The sequence below is a fragment of the Chrysemys picta genome, chromosome 18 (assembly GCF_011386835.1).
Source record: "Chrysemys picta bellii isolate R12L10 chromosome 18, ASM1138683v2, whole genome shotgun sequence".
NCBI lineage: Eukaryota > Metazoa > Chordata > Testudines > Emydidae > Chrysemys > Chrysemys picta.
This window is the reverse complement of record NC_088808.1, coordinates 3411209-3436818: the sequence shown is the minus strand read 5'-3', so window position 1 is coordinate 3436818 and position 25610 is coordinate 3411209. Positions and strand designations below refer to the sequence as shown.

At 56.2% G+C, this 25610-nt stretch overlaps 1 protein-coding gene across 22 annotated transcripts in view; it reads right to left on the bottom strand.

Annotated features, from left to right (window-relative positions):
- Positions 1-8941: 8941 nt before the first annotated feature.
- Positions 8942-25610, bottom strand: part of RGS3 (regulator of G protein signaling 3) — a 204835-nt gene continuing 188166 nt past the window's right edge. For 17 of the 22 annotated variants that reach the window (XM_065572233.1, XM_065572234.1, XM_065572231.1 and 14 more), the window contains 5 exons: positions 18846-18919; positions 13505-13606; positions 12294-12355; positions 10870-11036; positions 8942-10171 (listed from right to left, as the gene is read on the bottom strand). In XM_065572233.1, the coding sequence (XP_065428305.1) occupies positions 9986-10171; positions 10870-11036; positions 12294-12355; positions 13505-13606; positions 18846-18919 (591 nt within the window). In that variant the 3' untranslated portion in view covers positions 8942-9985. Of the gene's footprint in view, positions 10172-10869; positions 11037-12293; positions 12356-13504; positions 13607-13870; positions 16948-16967; positions 18814-18845; positions 18920-20003; positions 20077-25610 lie in introns of those variants that run through there. The other 5 variants (XM_065572247.1, XM_065572248.1, XM_005295621.4 and 2 more) reach the window with 5 other exon arrangements.

The window sequence follows — 25610 nt, the reverse complement described above, 5'->3', positions numbered from 1 at the left end:
TGGGAGTTGGATGGGCCAAGGAATCATAATGACCTAATGCAGGGCCGAAACAGACAGTGAGCAATGGGAGATGCCCATAATGCTTCCGGAATTAGTTCTCTGTGGATTGCTACTACCACTTGATTTCCTGCCCTGGCACCTGGCCAGTCAGGCGTATGGCCTTGACAACTGAGAGCAAAGGAGCCTGATTCAACACTGGAGAGAAGTAGTGTTTATTTTTACTACTACTTTTTTTTTTCTTTTTTCCCCCCTAATTATAGGAGTGTTTTATTCTCATGTCTTTCAATTTCACTGACTTTTCCTAGGAGTGACTTATTGCTATCGCCAATTACAGAGCTCTGCAGTGCTTGCTACTAGAGTCATCACTTAACTGAGACCTCCACAGGAAAAGCTCTGTGCCAGTGTTTGCTATTCACTGGGGCAGCCTCACCGCACTAGCGGCTGAGAGAGACTCTAGGCTACTGGGGGGGGGGGGATTCTCCCCATGCTGCCGGCCGTGCTTTGCCAGCCAAACAAAGGGGCCAGAATCGGCATCCAAGGGTTTTAAAAGAACTGACCAAGGAGCTGACTGTACTATTAACACTGAGAACGTTCCAGAGATTAGCTTTCTTCCAATGTGGTGCCAATATTTTTAAAATATACCTGGATGAGCTCGTAATTACAGCCCTGTCAGCCAGACATCAATCCTGGGCAAGATAATGGAGCAGCTGATATGGGACTTGATTCTAAAGAATTAAAGGAGGGTAATACAATTAATGCTGATGAATATGAGATCATGTAAAATTGGTCCTGTCAAACTAATAGTGAGAGAGACCTGGGTTTGAAACCCACGATCTGCATCCCCAGGCCAGCTTCAGCCTGCTTGCTGGTACCAGTTGGGAGTGTGGGCTGGTGGGCCCTAGCTCACCATAGGCACTGCCCACAAAGCTCCCAAATGGAGGAGACATCCGCCCTCACCAGTTGGCTCAGACTCACTATTTAAGCCAGAAGGAGGCAGAGAAAATTGTCTGAGCAAGTAGGTGAATCCCTGGGTGGCTGCTGCTTTGGACTCAGCCTATTAGCCGGACTCCTGAGCCCTGTATCTGGGGTCTACAGTTCCAGAAGGATGGTGATACATTGGAGAGGGGTCAGAGACAAGAATGATTAAAGGATTGAGTCTGTCACTATAAGGCATGTTTTCCAATTTGTTCAATCTATGTAACTTAACAAAGAGAAGGTTAAAGGGTGAGCTGTACCTGTATGGGGAACAGAAATTTGAGAATGGCCTCTTCAGCCTAACAGATCAAGGTCTAACACGATCTGGAAGTTGAAACTAGGCAAATTTGGACTAGACATCAGATGCACATTTTTAACAGGGAGGGGAATTAGCCACTGGAACAATTTACCAAGGGTTCTCTATCACTGGCCGTTTTTAAATCAACATTGGATGTTTTTCTCAAAGATCTGCTCTAGTTCCAACAGGAATTAATTCAGGGACATCCTATGGCTCATGTTCTGCAGGAGGTCAGGTTAGATGCTCGCAGTGATCCCTTCTGGCTTTATGATCTAAGAATCCAGTAATATTTCCAGTAATATTAATATTTTTCCAGTAATATTTCAAATGTCTAAGACAATTAGCTGAAGTCTGAGCATGGGAAAATGTCTGTGTACTTGTGGAATGTGAAGGACTGGCATGCTGCCTATGCAGAGTATGTGTGGGCCTATGCAGGAGACGGAATCATTTCCAAACAGGAGAGTTTTGATGATGGTAAAAGGTATTAATTTAATTGTAAACTTTCAAAAAAAGTCACTAGAAACATTCTACTCCCACCCTATTTCTAGTGTACTGATTTGCAGGAATTTGGTGGCTTTAATCAAAAGTTAAAGGAGTTAAAAACAGAACTAATAAAATGTATATACAAAGAATGGAAGTGGAGACTCAACCCTAATTACGGAAGCATACCTGATACCTCCGTAAAGTCGGTTTGTCCTTCCCAGTACTGCTTGCAACTTTCTCCTAGCCCTCGTATGCACTAGTCACATACCTGATGGGCTGATCGGGCCAGCTGATAGGCAAGGGGAACCTGCACTGCCAAATGGGGATTTGTCTCCCCTCTTGCAGGAGGTTACTGGCCCTTAGATTTGCCCTTTGCTCTCTGAAGTAGTTCACTGAATCCAACAGAGGATTTCGTTTTAGCTGCTAACCCCGCTGCTTTCAAAAGACCAAATCTTACTGAAGTGAATCCAAAGTGCCAGCTGGCGAGTTCACATGGAAAACTCAAACTTCGCCTCCTCGAGAGTCTCTCATCCTGGAGGAATCTCTGGTTTGTGAGAGGCTCCAAAATACAAAAAAACCTGCTGACTCCAAGCAACTCTCCCGGTTCTGCTCTAATTGAACAGGCTCACAGGAGCCAGGTTGCAATTGAATGCGCCCCGCTCCTCAGCTGCCGCAAATCAGCACCGCTAAACGGAGCTCCCCGATGCACGGGTTTGTATCTGCTGAGAACCTGGGCACGGACCGCAGTGCTGCTGCTTCAGGCGTTTTTTCACAGGGGCACCAAACCCAATGTTCCCAGCCCCGAGCGTTCAAAACTCAGCAGTCAGGCAGGCCCCCGGAAACTCCTGAAACTGGTTTAAAAAAACACCTTGAGATTCTCATGATAATACATTTAAGATACTTTTTATTTGTCATCTGGTATTTGAGCCTTTACTTGAAGGTTTTTAGGCTTTTCCCACAACCACGAGGTTGAGACACTTCCTTTTCATTTCTGAACACTGGAGTTCTCACACAATAACATGAGTGGTGGGACTGGGGCTTTCAGAAAAACACCAAATGAGACTGGTTGTAAAATCATGAGAGTTGCCAGAACAGCCAGGCCTTCATCTGCAAAGGCTACTGCTGAGAATGAAAATTCCACTCAAAGCTTCCCATTTCCCCCTCCAAGCCCTTCCCAAAACGTGCTCTGGGAGGGGGCAGCAAACAGATCCCTGCCCAGGGCACAGCAGCTGTGGTATTGGGGACTGGGCTTCCCAGACAGTAAATCTGGGCGAGGCACGGTGAAGCTCTTGTTATGCGCGGCCCTTTGGAACTGGACACAGAATAAGCCAAATTTCTTGCAAGTTCTTTAAGTGATCGTGGAATAGTGATAACAATAGTCTGCTCTACAGTTGATTTTGTACCCCTTAGTATACCCCTAACAAAACTTCATTCAGCCTTAAACGTTCTTGTAACAATAGCATCAGCACCAGGCTTGTGCTTGCATTTTGCCTGTGCAAGGTTCAGAACACTTGCGTCCTGCAGCAAGTTACTCTGCACCATCAAAGGGAGCAGGAAATACAAATCTTGCAGCTCCAACAGTGCAACTCGTCCTCGAAGTACAACCCCACAGTTCTCTTGCACACACTTCAAAGATTGATCTGGCAGCTCAGGGCACTAGCTGGGCCATTGTTGGTAACTTTTGCTATTTTATCACAAGCCTCAGGGCGGAGGGGGGGCAGTTTGATGTATTTCTTGAAGCTCCTGGAGTCAAGTGATTCTATAAGATTTGCAGCTTCGTTTAAAGAAGAAAACTGCCAGGCTGGGGACCGACTGGCTAAGCAGCAGTTCTGCAGAAAAGGACCTGGGGATTACAGTGGACAAGAAGCTGGATATGAGTCAGTCGTGTGCCCCTGGTGCCAAGAAGGCCAACAGCATATTGGGCCGTATGTACCCTATGATTCCGGAGTCCCATGCCTAGTAGGTGGGGAGTGCGTCGAGGATCTGGGCCTTCTAGCTGGAGAGCTAGGGTGCAGTGCCAGGCTCTGAGGTCATGGGGCCAGAGACCAGCGCCTGTGGTCTGGTGACCAGGGGTGCTCCGCCATCCTGTAAGGCTGCACTCTGGTAGGCTTGCCCTTCGGTGCTGGGGCTGTAGCCAAGTCAGCCACCTGGCGTGGTGCCTGCGGAGCCAGTCGGCTGTGCTCTTTAGCTGCCAGTACGGCTTCAGGCACTGACGGCCTGGGAGAGGCTGGGAACCCTTGCCACTTCCCAGGGTTGCTGGGGTGGATCCTGGGCCGGCTGGGGGTCCAACCTCAGCAGTACCCCCACGAAGCCCCATGGTGGGTGAATAGCCTGACACAGGTCCTTTGCCCACAGCCCTCTGGCCCTTCAGCGCTACGGGGCTCCTCTTCTTCTGGCTCTTTTTCGGCACCGGCAAGGGGGAACGGTGTGGGCGGAGCCTGGTGCTGGTGGTGCGCTTTGCACCGAAGCCAAAGTACTTGGCGTGGGTTCTGCTGCGGAGAGCTTTGATGCAGGGTGAAGCGCAGTCTCCATGAGGAGGGCCCTCAAGTGGATATCCCTCTCCTTTTGTGTACGAGGACGATGCAAGACTTGTCCTTTCTATGGGCTTCCCCCAAACACTTCAGGCAGCTGTTGTGGGGGTCACTAATTGCATCGGCCTGCTGCATGATGCACATGGCTTGAAGCCAGGAGAGCGGGGCATGCCCTCTCAGGGACAAAGTCCCAGACTGGACTCTACATACTCTACTTAACACTACCAAGCTAACTAACTACTAGTAACTATGCACAGATTAGGCAGAACAAAGGTCTATGAAGAACCGCTATCGCTCTTACGAAGTGCAAGACGAGGCGCTCCGGCTAACCACCACAGGTGGGAAGAAGGAACTGAGAGGGCTTGGGTTCAGCGGCGCCTGATATACCGGCGCATGAGCACAGCACTCAAGGGGACGCCACATGACCCTATGGATACCGCTAAGGCAAAAGTCTCTGACAACTGTGCATGTGGGCACGCGCACGCCTAGACTGGCATCGACATGAGCAAGCACTCAACGAAGAAAAGAGTCATACCAAAAGTGGAAACTAGGCCAGATTACAAAGGATGAATATAAACTTACACAAGTATATACGGGCAAAATTAGAAAGGCCAAGGAACAAAATGAGATTAAATGAGCTAGAGGCATACCAGGTAACAAGAAAACATTCTACAAATACATTAGAAGTAAGAGGAAGATCAAGGACAGCACAGGCCAGAGGTTCTCAGGATACATTTTTTGGTGGCCTTAGAGTACGGCCACCAACTCTTGCTGGTAGCCACTCTGACAATTTTTCCTAAAATACTTAATTAACTTTAGGAAAAACAAATAAATCTGCATGTATACACATGGTCAGCGCCGGAGCCAGAGATCACAGCCCACTGCCGCATGGCCAGAGGTTGGAGTCTGAAGTCCCATGGCTGGAGCCTTAGTCTGGAGCCAGGCTCTCTAAGTCCCCGCTGCCCAACCACCCCAGAGCTGAAGTCTGAACCCCACTAAGCCCCTTGGTGCCCCCTGCAGGTAGAGAACTCACCTTGCTCCTTCAGCGTTGTGCCCCACCTGTCTCCGGAGACATGTTTTGCCGCCCCCACTCCCATCACTGCCCAGAAAGCAGTCATGGCCACAGGGAAAACCCCTGGTGGCCGCATTTGAGAAACGGTGGCATGGGCCCATTACTCAATGTGGGGTGGAAAACAATTATAGAAAATGTGAAAATGGCAGACGTGCTACATGACTTTTTTGTTTTGGTTTTCACCAAAAAGATTAGTAGCAATTGGATGTCTAACATAGCGAATGCCAGTGAAAATGAGGCAGGGGTCAGGAAACCTTCGGCACGTGGCCCATCAGGGTAATCCGCTAGCGGGCCACGAGACATTTTGCTGATGTTGACTGTCTGCAGGCACGCTCCACCGCCCCCGCAGCTCCCAATGGCCTCAGTTCGCGGTTCCTGGCCAGTGGGAGCTGCGGGAAGTGAAGGCCAGAACGTCCCTGCTGCCCACCACTTCCTGCAGCTCCCAATGGCCAGGAACGGCGAACCGCAGCCACTGGGAGATGCTGGGGGCCATACCAGCGAACAGTCAACATAAACAAAATGTCTTGCGGCCCGCCAGCAGATTACCCTGATGGGCCGCGTGCAGAAGGTTGCCGACCCCTGGCATAGAGAGTACACTTATAAAGTTTGCGGATGATACCAAGCTGGGAGGGGTTGCAAGTGCTTTGGAGGATGGGATTATAATTCAAAATGATCTGACAAATTGGAGAAATGGTCTGAAGTCAACAGGCTGAAATTCAATAAGGACAAATGCAAAGTGCTCCACTTAGGAAGGAACAATCAGTAGCACACATACAAACTGGGAAATGACTGCCTAGGAAGGGATCTGGGGGTTATAGTGGATCACAAGCTAAATATGAGTCAACAGTGTAACGCTGTTGCAAAAAATAAGTGAACATCCTTCTGGGCTGTATTAGCAGGAGTGTTGTGAGCAAGACACGAGAATTCTTCTGCTCTGTGCTGATTAGGCCTCAACTGGAGTATTGTGTCCAGTTCTGAGCGCCACATTTCAATAAAGATGTGGAGAAAGTCCAGAGAAGAGCAACAAAATGATTAAAGGTCTGAAAAACCTGGCCTGTGAGGGAACATTGAAAGAAATGGGTTTGACTGGTCTGGAGAAGAGAAGACTGAGAGGGGACGTGATGACAATTTTCAAGTACATAAAAGGTCGTTACAAGGAGGAGGGAGGTAAATTGTTCTCCTTAATCTCCAAGGACCGGACAAGAATTTAACATGAGGTTGCCATAGCAACAGCAGGCAGGGAGGTGAGCCCAGTCATTAAACCAACGCCCCCCCGAGGTTTATGGCCGAATGGTTCCATTGCCCTAGGCACAGCCGCTCGGGGCGGTGGATTGCCTGAGGCGACGGGGAACCCAACCGTCACGGGACGACACGGCAAAGCTCCAGCACCATTGCTGGGCCGCTGCAGTGTAGACAGGGTCTCGGTGCCCGCCAGGGCTGCTCCCTGCACATGGGAGGCGGCTGATGGGGCTAGTCTGCTGGAGCTCATGGCTCCCCTCGCTGCGCCAGCCGCACAGCAGCGCCACTGGGACAGGGCCCAGAGACTGTGTGTGGCTGGTGCTGGAGGGCCGCTGAGGTCAGAGCACCTCCGGGCCAGCAACGAGCCTGGGAAGTCTGGGCCCTGCTCGGCAAAGCCTGGCTGTGACAGCTGGAAGGGCCCGGGCAGGGCTGGGGTTGTAGGCTGGGCGAGGGGCAGGTGACAGCACTGGGGGGAAATGGCCTCTTCCCTTCACTGGTTCCCACTGATCAATGCCCTGGAGCAGGCAGGTCCACCAGGCCCATGCTTGGCTTGGTCACTGGTCAGGAGCCATGGAGGTCAGCCTCCAGTCGGCAGCACACGGTAGGCACTAGCCAGTCAGGCCTGGTCCCTCCCCAAGGCGAGATGTTCATGGAGTAGTTGGATCACTTTGTTGTCCCAGGGCAGCAGTGTCATAATGGTCATTGGCAGCAAATCAACTCCCAGCTAAAAGACTGTTGCACTGGGGGGGGGGGGCAAGAAAAATGGGGCCCGGTTGGGGGGGCCACTCCCCAGGACCTCCCTCTGGGTAAACGAGGACCCAGGCAGTGCCTCCCCTCCCCCCAGCCACACAGAGAGGAGCCAGCCAGGGACTCCAGAGCAGGGCCCAGCAGTCATAACCGTGACGGGTTGTTTGCGCCAACCCTTCCCTGACCCTTCCCTCCCCGTCACTCCACACTGACCCCTCTCCTCCCCATCCTGTCCCTCTCACCCGTTTGCCTTCTGCTCGTCCCTCCTAACAACCCCACAACACATGGCACTGCCATGCCATGGGTCACTCTGCTGGTATGCTCTACCCCTTCCACGCCGGCACTATGGCAGGCTGGGCTGTTTAGCTTGTCAGCTCTTCGGGGCAGAGACCGTCTGCGATCTGTGTTTGTGCAGCGCCGAGCACAATGGGGCCCATTTCGGCTGGCCCTTAGGCACCCCTGACATACACAAGATTGATCAGGAAAGGAGCGGGGGCCCTGTAAAGTGAACTGGTACTGCCCAGTGACTGAACGTGACTGGAAGGTAAAATTGGGTGTCACTGAATGAAATCAGACGCCGGTTTAACAGCATGGTCAGTGTAAGAGGCCCAGACAGGTGAGGGGTTGTAACAGAGCCCGTCTGTAAAGCTGGATCATTGGTAATAGATTTATAGGTGTTAAGGCCAGAAGGGACCATTAGATCATCCAGTCTGGCCTCCTGCACAGCACAGGCTAGAGAATTCCACCAAGCGATTCCTGCCTTGAGCCCAGACCTTCTGGCAGAGCTATTAGACAGAGACATGTCGAATTAAATTGAATGAAAGACTCCAAGCGATGGAGTGATCTGTAGAGATCTCAGTTTTAATAAGACCATCAGAGGCAAGGAATATAATGGACCAGCCCAGATCAAAGGAAAACTGCAGTTAAAAAATCGAACTTTCAAACACAAATGCTCTTTGCGGTGCTCAGAGTAATCCTTCCGAACAGCAGAGCGAGGCTTCAAACCAGCCGCATTTACTGACTGCTGGTTCACATTGGGTTTTTCACTGGATAATGAAAACACTCTAATCCCCTTGGGTGACTGGTCGTTTCCACTTCCTGGCTCTCAGGTCCTGGCCCTGTGCTGCAATGTTCGGGTTACAAACACTGCAGGGGAGTAGTTTGGTTTTTAAAAAAAATCCTGGAAATGGCCCTACTGCTCCTGGGGGTTGGAAGGAAAAGCTTGTCTTTTACAAGAGCTAAATCTGGAACCAGGTTAGGCCCTTTAGGCCACACCCAAGCAGTGGTCGATTGGTCCATTTAGGCCACGCCCAAGCAGAAGTGGATTGGAATCAGCCTGCAGTGTGAACTAATTTTTCACACCTATGGAAAAGATGCTGAGTCTTATGGAACAAGATTTTTTGCTGACTTTTCTTTAGGTGGAAACACGAGTCCTTCCTGGAGGAACTTCACGCTTGAGGAAACTCAGCCCTGCTGGCTTTGGAGCCATTGTTTGGGCAAAGAGAGCAGGCTCACCTGGGTTTGTGGTCCCAGTTCATATTACAGTGGCCAGCTGTTTAAAGAAACAACCCATGAAGAAAAGGCAGGTACAAGAAATTATATTCTCCTTTTATTTACACTATAACCATGACCTCAACATGTTTTTGTTAGCTGCAGAGATGCTTTGCGTTGTAAACTGGGCACTTAGACGCAAGACATCCTGTCCAACTCCGTCAGATCCGGCACGAAGCCACATTTCCCAGACCACGACATCGTCATCCAGAGCAGTGAGAGTGTCTGATTCACACAGCTGTTTATCTACACAATCAAACCCTCCGTTGTCACGGAACTATATATACACCCAGACTCTCCCAGCGGCCTGCTGCTAGGAGCACAGAGTTTGTCAAATAAAACCCATCGAGTTCGAAAACGTTGTACACACTCTTAGAAGAGATGGCCGTCCATTCCACTGCGGGACTCCAAGACACGCAGAAATATTGCACTTGTAAATGAACAAAGGAAAGGATGCAAGGAGTTCCTATTACACAGCAATGCGTCCAGCTACAGGAGGTCAATAAATAAACCGAGAGGAGTGTGGTGGGCATGGGGGAGGAACTGGCTCTTGCTGCTTGAGGGGCGCATGGTCACAGACAGACAAAGGAAGTGCCGTTCTGGCCCGTGATCAAGGCCAAGTGCGAGTTCTGCAGGGCCAAGGGAGCACAGCAACGCCACGGAAAGGGGTTTGGTCCAGTTCAGTGTCTCTTGTTGAGGCAAGAAGCCGGTTCTTGCTGGTTTCCCCTCGCCCCAAAGCCTCACTGCCCACCGACTTATTACCCCCCAGAACAAGAGACAAAGCTCAGGCCAGTGCTTCACAGTAGTCTCGTGGGAGCTCCCCCCGAGCCATGGCAAAGGGCGTCGTACCGGTGAGATGGCAAGATCCTGAGGAACGGTACAGTGGAACAGTACCAGACTGCTCGGCTCTCCAGCCCCCTTGGCTTCTAGCTCGCTGCCTTGGCCTGTCCACGCGTCCGTTGGCTACAGAGCTATGGCTTCCATGGGTGTGAATCCCAGCAGAAAGGCAGGCTGCTCAGGGGAGACCGCCCCAGTCGAATTCATGTAAACATACAGCTCCCAGTCTGCCCCAGACAGAGTCCTTGGGATCTACAGTGGGGGGCTGGATTTCTTCTGGTTAATTATGTCTAAATACAACTCCGAGCGGAGGAAGCGGGGGTAAGAGTCCTTCTCCATGAGCCCATAGATCCGTTTCTGAGCGAGGTCGAAGCAGCTCCGGGTAATGGTCTGCAGGTTCTCTTTGGTGTGCTCCCGTGTGTAGGAGTCCAGGTTCACCTGCAGAGGGACAAGGGACAGTCCCCGTCAGCTGCGTCCCCATCTAGCCATGCACAGCAGACACCTGGCTCTCAATGGGGAGCCTTTCCAGCCTGGCCTACGCATCACTCAAGCGCCATTCCAAAGGGCACCATCACCCACTTGGGAAGGGCTTCAGCAGGGGAGACCAGGCACAAACCAGTCATTGGATCTCTCCGAAACGGGAGCCATGGAGGGATCATTTAATGGGTGTCATTAGGGCACCTCCCAGCCACCAGCAGCACTTTACAGGGTGACAAGGTGATGCTAATAGGCCAGGCCCCCCCAGAGCTGACTCAGCAACACTGACATCAGGCCATGAATGTTTTTGGATGCTACCCTCTAGCCGGTGTGGGCGTCTATTGGCAAACTGAGGCTCCCTGGAATTCGAGCCCACCCTGAAGCCAGCCGCCAGCCTCAAACTGTACAAATGCCCATTTCCTACCCCCAGGGCCTCACGCCTGCCAAGGGGCCCTGGCCATTATCTCCAGAGCAGGCACCAACTGGCGCCTCTCCATCCCCCAGCACACAGTCCCCCCCGACTGCATGGTCTCCTGTGCTCTCTGCCCTTCTGACAGCTGGCATCATGCACCAGGACCCCGAGCAACATGCTGTGCAGAATAGAGAGCTGGGAACCGCCCCTCCCCAGGTGCAGCAGGTCGTGCGGCATGCCCCGTTACCTCTTTGCATGACTGGATAGCAATGTACTCAGCAAAGATCTTCTTGGCCTTGGATACCATCTTGGACTGGGATTTGATCTTCTTGTACTCCTCGCACGCAAGCCAGAACTCCAGGTTCTCCTCGCTGAACTCTGTCCGCAGGAAAGCCCGGAAGGCAGCCAGCCCATCTGTGGGGAGCAGAGACACGGCTCTACTGCCAGGCCCCAGCAGCCAGCCTCTGCCAGGCACCCTCAGAAAGCACAGCCCCTCTGGGATCCCACTGACACCCCCTCCTGGCAAACTCTTCCCTCTGCCCTGAGGGAAACATGCCTGGGGAGACATCCTTCATTCCAGTCCCTCCACCTGATGTCTACACTCTGAGCTGGAAATGCTATCGCAGCCGGAGAGCTGGGGAAGGGCTGAGACTGGGAGTCAGTTGTAATGTCTCCTGCCCCCCGCAAAGTCCTGCCAGGGACAGGAAGGCTGGGCTGCAGCTGCTCTGATGTGAGAAGCACACTGAGTGTCCCTGCACGGTGCCCTCACTAGCGCACTGAGGCAAGCGCCTCATCTCAGTGCGGAGAACCGCAGACGGGTCTGGGCATCGGCCTGATCCGCTCCATGTCAACAAGGAGCTGGGCCACGCTGAATGGCCAGCTCTCAGCCAGTATCACAGCAACAAGCATCTCCTCTGAGCCCGGGGGGGGGGGGAGGGGAGGGGAATGGACACCTCTTTCCATCAAACGGTGCCTTCAGCTGGGAGGGCCCACCCCAGCACTGTGGGGCGGTGCAGTGTCTGCAGGTGTGTGTATGTGGAAATGCAGCCACCTCTGGGGTGGAATGCAGGGACCGTTATGTGGCCATGACACCATTTTAGGACAGGAAATGGCAGAAGTTTGCATTCCTAGAGCACCTTCCATCCAAGCTTCTCAAAGTGCTTTTCACACCTTACTGACCTCCCCTCCCAACTCCGACAGGAGATGGAGAGATATCCCTGTCTCCCGTTCCAGAGGGGAACCTGAGACACAGAGTGGAGAGGGACAGAGCTGGGCACAGATCACAGGACCCACAGACCCTGTCACTCCCAAACCATCCAGTAACACCCGTCTCCCCCAGCCTAGCTTCTGCACTGGGACTCAGTCCGACCGGCCCGGGAAGGGAGGAGGTGGAATTTCTAGCACTGCCATTTCTCCAAAGAGGAAGAATCAAGTAACTACTCGGCTCATTTGGCTGGAATTGAAGTGCTGTCCCTCGAGAACACGATGCCCTCCAGGGCCTGGCCTGCTCCCCAGCCCCACAGGGACCAGAGGGAAGGGGAGTGCCTCAGCCCCACGCGGAGCACTTGGCATGGGAGCCCCCAGAGGGAATCGCAATCTTGCTCTGCCAGCGGAGAGCTCAGGGCTGGCACGTCACCCCCCAAACTCGGAGGGGGGGGAGCAAACACTTACATTTGTGCAGCAGCAGTTTCTCGAGAGATTCCCCCCACTTGAGAGCTTCCTCCGGGGTCGGCCTGCAATGGAAGGGGCCGTTCGTTGGCAAGGCAAAGTTGTGCTCTTGGCTCCTGGGCTGCCCGCGTTGGCTGAACAGCAGCAGCTGCACTGACCCCCCCAGACATCACCACCCCCTCCCCAGCATGCAGAGACTCAGCATCGGCACCCCCCAGCTAGGCAGTCACTCTGAGCAGGGGAGAGCTAAGCAGCCTCTCTCCACCCTGTCTCAGGCTCAGACAATGGGCTCTGGCGAGGTGCTCTGCCAGCCCAGGGTGGGGCAGGAGAGAATCAGACACAAGTAGTGCTCTGGTGGCTAGTTGGGTCCTCCTGCGTGTCTGAGCATGTGCTGGTGCCCCAGACTGGGCTCAGGAGGGAGCTCAGTTCCTGGTGTTAGCTACCGCTGGACCAGCTCCCAGTCCCTCTGCACTGAGCCCGGGATAGCAGGGGCCAGCCCTCCAGAGCCAGGGCTTTGAGCACAGACAGCATCTCCTGGGGAGCCCTGCCATGAGTGAGCGGGGCAGGAGAGGGAGTTGTTCTCCGAGGGGCTACCCGGGGGGCGCTGTGCAGGGGGCACCTGTCCCTCCCGGCTCACAGATCTGCGTAATGCCCTAGCTGACGGGTGGGCAATAATCCATGCGGGGCAGCTGTGCCGGAGCTTTCAGCTGAGCCCGGTGCCTTTCGGAAGCTGCGCGGTAGCTCAGCCACAGGTCATGGGGCTTGGAGCAGGACGCACTGGGGGAGGTTTTCTGGCCTCTGTGAGGCAGGAGGTCAGACCGGAGGGTCAGACTTGTCCACTGGGGCCTTAACATCTAGACCTTCTGGCTAGCCAAGGCAGCCTGCCCCCTGCTGCCATGGGCGGGGGACAGCAGCTGGCACCCACTCAGAGCACAAAAGTTTAAAATCCAGCCCTCTAGGTCAGGCTATGGCCTGGGACTTGGGGCAGTGGGGCTGTTCCTGCCCTCCTGGCTGGGTGCTGGGTGTCCTGGGGACACCCGGTCAGTGCGGCTGCTCCCATGGCAGCCTGTATTCTAAGCCCCCTGTGGTGTGGAGGTGTCACAGTGCTGCGTGCAGGCACGCACACACACACACACACACACACACACCCTCACTCAGAGAGGGCCCAGCAGAGCAGCTCTGGCAGCCCGGTGCCTCCCACCACCAGTACCTACTTGAGGGATTTCATTGCTTTGTCCAGCTTGCTGATGGGGTTGGCTCCTGGAGACTCGTTTCGCCGTCGAAATATCCCCAGTCGGTTCTTCATGTCTTTGGCCCTAGAGAGAAGAGCAGGTTTTAGTGCCCAGGGTGGTGAGGGCTGGGGACAGGGACCCAGAGCAGCGGCCCCATGTTCTCACTCAAGGCAGTTGTTGCTGGAGCCTGCTGCCAGAGGGTGGCTGACTGCTCAAGGACTTGAGCAAGTTTAGGGCACAGTGCGAGAGCTTCCCGCACGGCCCGAAGCAGGAGAGACGGAGCAGCCGGGGGCCAGCCTAGCCAGGTGCAGCCCTCCCTTGCATGTCCCAGCGCACACCAACACCTACTCCTTCATGGTGTGCCGGCGCGGCAGGTTCCCGCTGCGTGGCCGGGGCATGCCCAGCAGCATGTCCGAGTGGAATTCCAGGGGCTGGGGCTTGGAGAGGTCTCGGAGGAAGGGCATGGCTGCCAGTCAGCCCTGCCTCGGGCAGTGCCCCCTCTCCAGGCAGCGAGCCCACGGAGGGACCCCGAGCCTGGAGTGCAGCTCCCCGGCTGGCAGCAGGTCGGCGAGCGACCGGCCTGGCCAGAGGCTGCAAGAGCTCTGCGCTGCGCTCTCGCCCGGGGCCAGCGAGCCAGGAAGTGGGAGGGACCAGGCCGGAGGAGCGGGGAGCGCTCCGCGGAGTGACTGAGTCAGGGCGGTGTCAGCGCCAGCTGCGCACAGCCCGGCACAGGGGCTGCAGCTGTTCCTGACGACTCCGCAGCCGGTTGCTGTGGCAACCAAAGGAAGGTGGGAAAGGCAGCCCTGCGGTAGGACAGTGGGGCTTTGCAAGAGCGGGGAAAGGCAGGCAGGGATTTACGAGGAGCTATTTATAGAGTGCAGGCATCCTCAGGAATGCCGGGGCACCAGAGGGCTGGCAAAGCACAGGGCCCTCACCCAGAACAGGCAGAGACAGCCATGCAGATGTGGCATTAGCCTCCAGCAAGAGCACCGCAAGGGCTTTGGGGCAGCCAAGATCTGTGTGAAAGGGCCTGAGCTTGTTGCCCTTACTCAAACATCGACTTGCCTGAGTTACACAAGTCCTCAGGGCAGCCAGGGGCTTGGCTCACCGTGGTGCTGGGTAGATCACAGGGAGGGACATGGGGAGTCGGTGGAGAACTGCTGGACTTGGCTAGGGAAAACAGCTAACCCTCCCAGCTGTTCACTCCATGTGCAATGTGATTTATTTGGGGTTGGTCCTGCTTTGAGGTCTCTTCCAACCCTGAGAGTCTCTGATTCTATGCAACCTCCCCACGGGAGAGAGACAGGGAAAGTCCTAGAGCTGTGCATGGGCCACAGGGGTTTACATACACTCTGCCCTGGGAAGGCCAGAGAGGACTTCGGCAGCCATTTATACAAACCACTGATTGGTAGTTTCTAAACTAAGGCCAAGGCCGCCTTGAGTTGAACAGGCTTTAGCCAACTACTGCTGGGCTGTCCGGTTAAAGCTGACAGGCCCATGCAGCCATGCTGGGGAGGGCATGGAGTGGGAAGCACTAGCCCAGGGTGGGGGGTGATCTCCAGGCTCAGCACCAGCATGGCCCGGTCATGTGGCACACTGCGCGGCCCAGGGTGTGGGTCTGATTTGCAGGGTGGCTCAGGGAGGGGATTGTTGCACCGAAGCAAAGGCCGTCCCTGCCAGTGGAGGAGATCCAGGCCCTTGTGACACTTTCCCCACCCATCTCTCTGCCACCTGCCTGCCCTCAGGACAAGGCACAAGCTAGGTCTTTGTCCCATGCAGATAACAAAAGGCAAGTAACCGAGCAGCCGGAGCCAGGGCTGTGTGTTCTGTCCAAGGGCTCTGCACAGCGCCCATCGGCACTGTATTTCCTGAGCTGTCCTAGACACACTCCCTCTTCCCAGAGTCTCCCAAGCCCTGACTATGGTGCAGGCGTCTAGCTGTGCAGATGGCAGCTTGGGGAGTCCCCAGTGGGTCAGCACAGGACAGTAGCCACTAAGCAGCAGCACATCTGCCCAGTCACTGCGGAGAGTGGCTAGGCAATGGCAGAGAGAATCCAATGCTCAGGGGATCATGGCCCAGAATGGCCTGGTGGGGACCTGGCCACCACCCAAGCCACAGGCTCTCCAGCCCAGGACAGGGACTCGGAGAAGAGACTCTCCTGGAAAATGGGTCTCTTGTCTGAATGACAGGTGGCTTAGCGCTCAGCCCTACAGGGAGCTGCGCACTCGGGCCCCAATCAGCCAAACACGTATGTACATACTTGGCTTTAAGCTCCTGTGATGTCCATTAACTTCAAAGGGCCTCGTCGGGCACCTAAAGTTAGGCGCGTGTTTAAATACTTTGCAGGATAGAGGTTAGAGTGCTCAGCGCCTTGCTGAATGGAGCTCGCAGTGGCCAAGGCTGGGCAGTGACTCGGACACTTGCCAAGTATCAGTCAGAAAGCAACGTGGGAAAACAGGGTCTAAACAAGGAATCTAGCCCTCAAATGCCATCTGTCTCCTATTACAGCACTCCCAGGAATGCTAATGCCTGAGTGCCATTTTCCAAGAGAGAGCCACACAACCCTACACATCTCAAACCCACAATTGTAGCCATGTTCTTAACTTAGTAACTCAGTGGTTATTCCTCTGCAAAATCATCCCCTGCCGTTTGCATTGGCAGTGTACTTGAGAAGGTTACAAGCACTCTGGTATTTACAAGCACACATACAGAGAGCATGTGAACATAACCATGCACAAATACCTACATATCAGCATAGTGCAAATCTCTGGCTATAAACAGCTCTGTATTCTCCTGCCTGAGACTAAGCAGTTCGAGACAGCTCCAGGTGACTTTTCTATCGAGCACATGCAAAGAAACAACACCTGATGAGATTCCACATTTACTAACTGCAAGAGACAACTGTCCTTTGTTTTCCTTGCACATAACTGCAAACACACAACAGAAACAGCCCTCACCATCACCAAGGCTGCATCAGCTGGAAAAATCCACAGAACTGAGCTGCCGGGTCCCCAGTGGATTATTCGCCTTATGGAACATAGCAGCAAAAGTGACAGCTTGTAAGAAAACTCTTTTCTCTTTGATTTTGGGGCTAGCAACTCTTTTCAAAACCACGAGGACATAGAAGCAGTCATGCCCCGGATAGTCTGGTTTAGGACAGTCTCGCAAGTCTGAAAGTGAAGTTCTACCATTCATTGAAGAAAAAGAGAGAGGGTCAGAGATTCTCATTGCCTGGGCATCTGTCAGCTCCTCACAGCAGCCCTACACCCCATCTCTCAGTGCCCGTGCAGTGCAGCCACCCACTGCATGCCAGCCTGCCTGGCACTGCTGCAATGCCACCTCCAGCACCCGCACACACACAAAGACCACAGCAAACAGCATCACGTCAATTCCTCTGCCCTCCTGGGCTCTGGGCCACCACCCACAACTGGGGAAGAAATCCTACCTTTCCAGGTACTTCTCTGAAAAGTCCACCATGGTGTGGTACATTGGGAGGCGTCTGTGGGCGAGCAATGGCTAGAGGTGTGCCCTGGGCTGGGGAAGAGAGCAGAGTGCCAGCTCTCAGCGGCCGGCACCAGAAATACTCCACATGGACTGACTGCAAACGAGCTAGTCAACCAATAGCAGGGCAGCACAGCGCTGAGACGCTCCACAGTGAATCTGCCGCTGTCCCAAGGTGAGGAACAGATGCACGGCTCTGCAGCTGCCCTTGAGACTCGTCTAAAATGGGAAGCTTCACTAGTCTGAATCCTCGTCTTCCTTCCCAGCCGCACTCATCTGAGCTGGCCTCTCCCAGCCTGTGCAAAGCGGTGGGGCAAGGTCCTGTTGCTCTGCCCGCAGAGCGGGGAGCATGAAAAGCGGATTGTGAAGGACTGGCTTTACATTCAACTGTCAGGAGGAAATAATCAAAAATGCAAAAACCTGAACCCTTCCACTGCAGTGCCTGCTTCCCCACCCCACGTGGCAACATTGCCCCCTAGTGGCACTCCCATGTACTGCTACATTTAAACCACACCGCACAATAACAACTAGCCAAGTCCCCATGGTGGAAGCCTGCAGGGGAGGAAGGAGTGTCCGGTGGCTGTTGATGCTTCCCTACCTCCGGAGGCCCTGCGAAGAGATGGGCACCCCTGGGATAAGAGCACTGCCCACTGAAGTGACCCCTTATGGCTGCGTCAGTTACCCAATGTACACACCTCCGGTAACCAGGCAGATAACTTCCCCACCTGTGGCTGTTCACACGGTAGCTTTCCATCCACACCACACGTGGCACTAATACCTCCCCCCTCACCCCCCAGGTTTCTGTGGCTGCCCCAAGTGATGGTTAAGGAGGACAGAGCCCATTTGCCAGGCCTGTTATAGTGTGCATCTGGTCACACCTTTGCTTTTCAAATGCAAGGCAGTTTTCCCAAAACAAACCTGTAACGGTGATGATCATAAGTGCATCCTAGGCTTCTTTTCCCACGGCACTGTCTGCACATGTAAGAACTAGAGCCGCAACCAATGTTTCTGTGCAAGGGTCCACACTCAGGGCACACTTGTGTGACGTGTAACACTTACAGCTCAGCTTGCAGCATGGCTGCAAACCTGAAAAGGTAGGTGTGTGGGTGGGGGGAGGGGGACGGGTTTGGGTTTCAGCTCTAGACCAGCCTGGTTAGCTTCCCTCACTGGCCTGCCTCATTCTTCTGCATTCATTGCTGGGAGTCCTTAGCAGTTCTTACAGGCCTGGGTCCTCCCTGGGATATTAACAGCAGCAGCTGCAAGCTTCCTTGTCCTCTCCCTGCATGGGGCCAGCAGGAAGGAGGCCCCAGCTCAAGTTTCACTCACTCTAAATGTCCTTTTTCTGACCTCTACTTCCCTGCAGCCCAGGGAATCCTGTGTTCCACGGGCCCCAGCAGCAAGAGGGCCTATGAGAAACCCATCAAGAAAGAAACGAGCCCCTAACATCTCCCATCCCTACCCTAGCTGTTTGCTACCGGCCCTGCACACTGCCTCCAGTATGCACTCCCACACACTCCTTGGGGAGGTCCAGTTTCCTTCAAGGATAGTCAGCCTTTAGCTACGAATCTAAAGGGAGATCTTACTGCGTTCTGTCTCAACCACTCCCTTCCCACCGTGTTACTGAGGGCAAGGAAGCGATGGTCATACAGCCGCAGAGCTCTGTCCGGCCCACCAGTGCCCCAGCCCAGACAGAACACAGTCTCGTTATTTCAAACACAGACAGATCACAGCGTAAGACCCGAGTGGCATCCTGGGGGCAGTGCAGCCACCCACGCAGCACAGGTGGGACAACGCTCTGACCCTGACCTCGCGTGCCACTTACAAGTTTTTGCTCCTTTTCTTGCAGGAGGCCTCATCCCCATCCTCACAGCTGCACTCGTTGTCTGTTCCGCTGAGCTGCAGGGGGAAATACAAAAACACTGTCTACATCATGGTGCCAGTGTGTGCCCTGCGCCCCCAAGGGGCACTGCGTGCCTCCCGCTCCCACTGGCAAGGCTTTTGGGGCCTGTGGTCCAGGGGCTGGAGGCTCCTCTAGCCAGGCAGGGGGAAGGAGCCTTTGCCAGCAGAGACGTTGTGAGCATGGGGAGGCGAGCATGAGTTCTGCGCAGATCCCTGGCCCGCCCCAAAGACTGTTGAGCCAAGAGCCGGCTCCTCGGACTGGGGTGCAGGTCAAACACACAGTGCAGGCGGCCTGGGGCAGCGGCTGTCCCAGGCACAGTGAGAGGGTCCCCACCAGCTCCAGCATCCTCCAGGGTGGTGCAAAGCACAGCGCGCAGCTCATCTGGTCACGCTTTCAGGGTCAGGCCTGGCCCAGGTCCGGCCAGCTTCATCCCTACGCAGCGCCACAGGCCTCTCCACCATGCTGGGAAGGGGCTGCCCTTGAGCGACGCTGGCTGGCAGGGAGCGCCCAGAGGGTGGAGGTGGTGCAGGGCTGGGGATACCAGCCCCTCTGCCCCGTGATTGGTCTGGGGAGGGGCAACCATGCAGCAAAGAATGGCCACAGCCCCTGCCAGCCACTGGAGGGACAGAGAGTCCCCCACTCCCCCCTGCCCCACCGGTCACTGCCCCCTCATGCCCCAACAGGCCTCTGCCCCACCCCCACACCACAACAGGCCTCTGCCCCTCCCCCGCACCACAACAGGCCTCTGCCCCCTCATGCCCCAACAGGCCTCTGCCCCACCCCCACACCACAACAGGCCTCTGCCCCACCCCCGCACCACCGGTCTCTGCCCCCTCATGCCCCAATAGGCCTCCTGACACCCCCCACAACAGGCCTCTGCCCCACCCCCGCACCACAACAGGCCTCCTGACACCCCCCACAACAGGCCTCTGCCCCACCCCTGCACCACAACAGGCCTCCTGACACCCACCACAACAGGCCTCTGCCCCACCCCTGCACCACAACAGGCCTCCTGACACCCCCACCACAACAGGCCTCTGCCCCACCCCTGCACCACAACAGGCCTCTGCCTAGGATTACCATATTGCAGACCTGGAAAAAGAGGACACTCCAAGGGGCCCCAGCCCTGCCCCAACTCTTCCCCTTCCCCAAAGTCCCCGCCCCAACTCCGCCCCCTCCTCTGAACGCTCCACCCCCTGCTCCTCCCCCTCCTCTGCTTCCTGCGAATCAAATGTTCGCGGAAAGCCTGAAACAGGCAGGCAGGCAGGCAGCAGGTAAGCTGCAGAGAAGCTGACTATGGGGGTTGCGGGGGAAGCTATCGTGCCGAGCACCCCTGTCGCCGGGCCCCCCCAGGTGGGGAGTGAGGTGACACCCCCACGTGCCCTGGGCCAGGCCGAGCCTGGGTCCGTGTCCCTTTAAGAGCGGGGCTGGGCTGAGCCGAGCCGGCAGGGGGTGGCTCCGCTCCCCACTGCAGGCTGATGCCGGAGCCTGGGCTGAGAGCCCCGCTCGTCTCCTGCACCAGCTCCAGGCGGGGCTTTCCTGCGGCTCCCCCAGTCCCCCAAGGCCGGGCTGCCCCACGGTAGGGGGGGTTGCTTGAGGCAGGGCAGGACCCGGTGGTGCCGAGGGCTGAACAGACCCGGCAGAGCAGTGAGGGGGAAGCTGGGGAAGGGGTGGCACGGCCTCAACCCCCTGGGGCTCCCTGCCCTGCGGAGGAGGCAGAGCGGCACAAGCTGCAGCAGGACCCCAAAGCCCCGGGGGAGGGGATCTGGGGCCAGCCTGGGGAGGCAGGAGCAGCCCCGGGGGTGCTGGGCGCATGCAGGGCAGAGCCCCGGGAGAGCCCCAGCCCCGCGGTGGGCAGTGCTGCAGAGTAGCCCACGACCCGCACACCCACCTCTCGCGGCCGCTCCATGCTGCTCCCAGTACCGCTTTCTGCCAGCGCGGCTGCCCTGTCAGCCGCTTTTGGGTCTTTAAATAGCCGTCCGGGGGGAAATCCCGGACATTTTTAGCTTTTTACAAATTTCCCCCAGATGGCCATTTAAAGACCCAAAAGCCGGACATGTCCGGGGAAACCCGGGCATATGGTAACCCTACCTCTGCCCCACCCCCGCACCACAACAGGCCTCCTGACACCCCCCACAACAGGCCTCTGCCCTCCCCACAACAGACCTCTGCCCCACCCCCGCACCACAATAGGCCTCTGCCCCCCACCAAATGAAATCCCCCACACAACAAGCCTCTGCCACACACACCCCAACAACCGTCCCCGCACCACAACCCCACCACTACAACAAGCTTCCTGACACCTCCCTATGCCACAGGCCTCTTCCTCCCCACGCCCCAACAGGTCTGCTGACCCCTCCCTCAGCTCATAGGGGCCCCAGTCAGGGTGCAGGCCAGACCCAAGATCTCTCACGCACACCTCCCAGCACAGGAAGTTCATCGGGGGGCTGAGGTGAGAGGCCTCAGAGGTTGGAACAGCCCCCCCGGCCCAAAGGGAAGTGCCAGGCCTCTCAGCCCTCTGGCCCCGGGGCAGGCCCTGCCGCTGGAAGGAAGGTCAGGAGCAGGTGGAAGTGAGCAAATGACCCAACAGGCACCGTCACTGTCAGTCCTTCCCTACCTCCAGCACGGACCCGTTAGCGGGCCAGACCCGGCCGTGCTGCCAGCTCCCAGCGCTCTGCGGAGAGGCTGAGGTGGCTGCTGTGCCCCGAGGAGCCAGCACAGGGATTGTAGCAAAGTTCGGACGGCTGTGAGAAGGCAGCCGGGGAGACCGGGGAGAAGCATGCTAGCTGGATGTTGCTGCTAAAATGATCAGCGGTGAAGTAGTTAATGCTGACATTTAAACAGTCACCATTAGGTCTGGTTAACTGCAATTGACACTATGGGGCAGGAGACAGCTATCAGAGCTGGGGTTACAGGCTGTCTGCAGACTCAGGGGTACGCTCAGGTCATGAAGCTGAGATTTTCGAACCCAGCTCTGCAGTAAGGGGTGAATTCACAGCCACTGAAACACAGCTCCTGGGAACAGCCAAGCACCTCCTGTGGGCTGGGTGGGGGCTCAGCCCTTCACCCCGTCTGTTGCTTTTCCACACCACACTGCTCTCTCACCAGGGACCACTGTCTCCTCCCCGCAAGAACCTGCTGCAAAGATCACAGCACACCTAGAAGCTCCAGGGGCTTCTGATGATACCAGGTAGGCTGCTGCATGAACAAGATATTGGAGTTGTTCCGTCCCTGGAGCGATACATGGAGACAGCCTTTCTTGCAGTCCTGGGAGGACGTGGTATCAGTATTGTGCCAGGTGTATCTAACCCCTGAGAAGCTTCATCACATACAGCCAGACTAGCCCTTCAGCACTGGGAGCCATGATGAGCAGAGCTGTAAGTCCCGTGTGTGTTGATCTTATCCGAATACCGGGGGCCAGGGAGAGCAAAGGTCCCGTAACTAAAGGATGCATTCCCCGAAGCTTTCCAAGGAGATGCTGCATTGCAAAGCCTCGCCCAGGCCAGCCAGGCAGATTCACCCCAGTCAGAACGACCGAACAGTCATGGCAAAGTAGAGGACTGGGCTTGCGTTAAGGATGGCCACAGGGTGGGGTAACGGGGCCCCAAAGTTCCAGTGAACCTAGGTCCAGCATGCTGCCCTGCCCTCAGCCCTGTGTGACAGCCGCAGTTACACGGTGTTAAGGAGACGGCAGAAGCAGAACTTGCACTCAGTCCATCCTTGTCTGTGCAGACGCAGCCAAGCTAGCAAAAGCCCAGATGTGTCAGCAGCCCACTCACCCACTTCCCTCTCCTTGAGGTAAAGACAAGAGCAGCAGCCTCTGGAACCTGCATATATTTAAATTAGCCTTGGAATAAGCACACTGAGGCCCAATCCTGCTCCCCTTGGAGTCAGTGGTAAAACTCCTGCTGACAACAGGAGCGGGACTGGGGCCTGGTACATGAGGGGTCCCAGCTGTGCAGGCACTAGTCTAAGGGATCCAATTGTAGAAATCCTGCTATTTCAAACCAGGCACCCTGGAGAACTCACCACTGCACCCTGTTCCAGCTCGGCTATTTCTGCATGGCTGGGAGGGCCTTGCAATGCGCTAGCTAAGAAAACGAACTCCTGCCCGAGAAAACCAGCTCTGGGAAATGCACACCATCCCGCTCACCACTGGGGCAGGGAGAGAGTCACGGCCACATCTGCTGCAAAGCGCACGCTGCTCAGGGTGGGGGCTCTGTGGCCTGGTTCCTCATTGCGGCGGGCACCTCCCCAGTGAAATCCATGGAGCCCCAGGCCAGGTCCTGCTTACTTAGCTCTTCCCATGCAAAGCCTGGGCAGCAGCAGCCCATCTTGAGGCAGGGGCACAGATGAGGAGCCTGCAGCTGCATCAGGTGAGGAGGCCGGAGAGGCAGGTCCAGCTGCTAGCAGAGCTTGGAGGTGTCAGCCAAGCCAGCCCTAGGGCTAGTCCCAGCCCTCCCCAGCCTCCACACGCTGCGGAGGGTCAGCAGCCTCTGCGGGAGCTCCTGTCACTCAGGGCCCTGGAAGTCCTGGGAGATCTCTCTGAGGATCAGCTGGGCTTTCCCAGGGAGCTGGCTTTGCCTTTCTCCCCTCAGCACATCAGCTTGGCGCAGAGCACCGATGTGTAGCCATCCCGTTCGGCCGGCGTGTGACCCCAGAGGGGGGCAGGGGATGGAGTGTAGCAGCCCTGAGGCCCGGCCGTGCTCCAGCCATCAGGACCACAGCGTGGCCTAAGCAGGACCCGCCAACAGCTGGCTGCCAATCGCTGGAGGTGACTTTTAATACATCTTGGAACATGGGGCAAGTCCCAGAGGACAGGCAAAGCTAACGTGCCAATATTTAACAGCGCGAGGGGGCTGGCCTGGGTAACCCCAGGCCACATTAATAACGAATTCAAGGATGACAGCACAGTTCTGCCCTTGAAAATCTAGGAATTCACATGCCCTGCTGGGAAGCAGCTCTTAATCCATGCTACAGGGAGGGCCACGTGGCTCCTCTTCCCAAAGGGCAGTCTGGGAACCAGGGCCTGATCCTGGCCACAGCTGTGGGCACATCAGGGAGGGTCTCACGATGTAGACCCGGGAAAGCCACAGGGAAGCCCATGCTCCCAAGGGGCAGTTCAGCCCTTCCCCGCCCGGTGAATGCTGAATCGGGGGCACCTGGCCTGGCATTTCCTAGAAATCCTGGAGCAGCTTCAGAGCAGTGTCCCTGCGTGTGGGTGGTGGGTATAACAGGCCAGGGGAGGCTAAGGCTCCACTGCTGTATGCCTGGCCTGCGCTCCGCCTCTTCCCATCCCTGCTCCACCCTTTCCCCGAGGCCCCCACCGCCGGCTATCCCTCATCTCCTCCACTCCACCCCCCACGCCGGAGGTCCCCGCCACTCACCGGGTCCCTCCTCCCCTCCATCCCGTCCCCGCGAGACCCCCCTACCCACCACGTCCCTCCTCACCCCCTCGACCCTGCAAGACCCCCCACCCACCCACTGCATCCCTCCTCATTTCCCCCACCCTGTGGGGGTGGAGGGACATGGCGGGTGGGAGGAGCTTGCAGGGGGAGTAGGAGGAGAGGAGGGACTGGGCAAGTGGCGGCAGGGGGACCAAGTGGGGAGAGGGTGGGGCCTGGGTGGGGCTGTGGGCAGAAGAGGCGGGACAGGGAGCCGGCCTCCCCCAGTGGACCCCTGCGTAGGGTTGCCAACTCTGAGTGAAGCTATTCTGGGAGATTTTCTCCACAACATGATGTAATTTCATTATCTTAAAATATCCTATTAAAGTCTCCCAGATTGCTTTCAATAGTCACCAAGAGATCGATGCTGATTCTGGGAGACTCCAGGCCAATCCTGGAGGGTTGGCAACCCTGCCGCCCGGCATCTGGCCCACTGAGCCCTGCCAGTTGTCTCAGGCTCTGAGCAGGATACAGCTCCTCCCAGCCACGTGAACAGATCTGCCCCTGGTTCTTGCGGCTCGCTTTGCGGATGCCCCCGCACCTCCTCCTACCAGGACCCAACTGCCTCGGCCTGGGTGCCCACAAATGCAGCCCCAGCAGCACTCACCACCTGGGGAAATGTGGCCTTAGGGCCAGAGGGAGGGCAATGCCCAGCGTCTCCTGCCCTTCTGTGCCCACAGCGCCAGCACTGACTGCAGCAAACTGCAAATCTCACCCGCGTCCGCACTGACAGACAGGATGGCTTGGGTAGGAGGGCCGTGCCGTGGAGGCTGCCCCCTCAGGGCTGGCTGAGCCGGTTCCCCCAGCTGAGCCGCAGCACCACGCAGGACTAGCGCACGCTTTCCAGGATTCCCGGCACCCTGGCCCTACCGTGGGAACATGCTCCCCAGCCCAGCAGCCCCGGGACTTCCTTCCATTCTAAGCTTGTGCTTCCGGAGCTTATCAGCCCCAAACAATGCAGCCCTCCAATAACACAGCCCTGGCGAGTGACTGCAATCTGGGCGACTTGCAGCCCTGGGAACATTTCCTTCCATTGTCGGGAAAGCCTCCACTTCCGCATGCAGACAAAAGGCAGACAGCATCCTAATCTCAGCCCCAAACGTCTCACAGCTCCCACCCACCCCCTCTGAATCCCAGCACCAGGCAGGCAGGGGAGCAAGAGAGCTCTGGGGACCAGACACAAAAGGGTTAAAAGGGACCCGTGCACATTGTGCAGACAGGGAACTTTGGGAGTTTAGGAAGA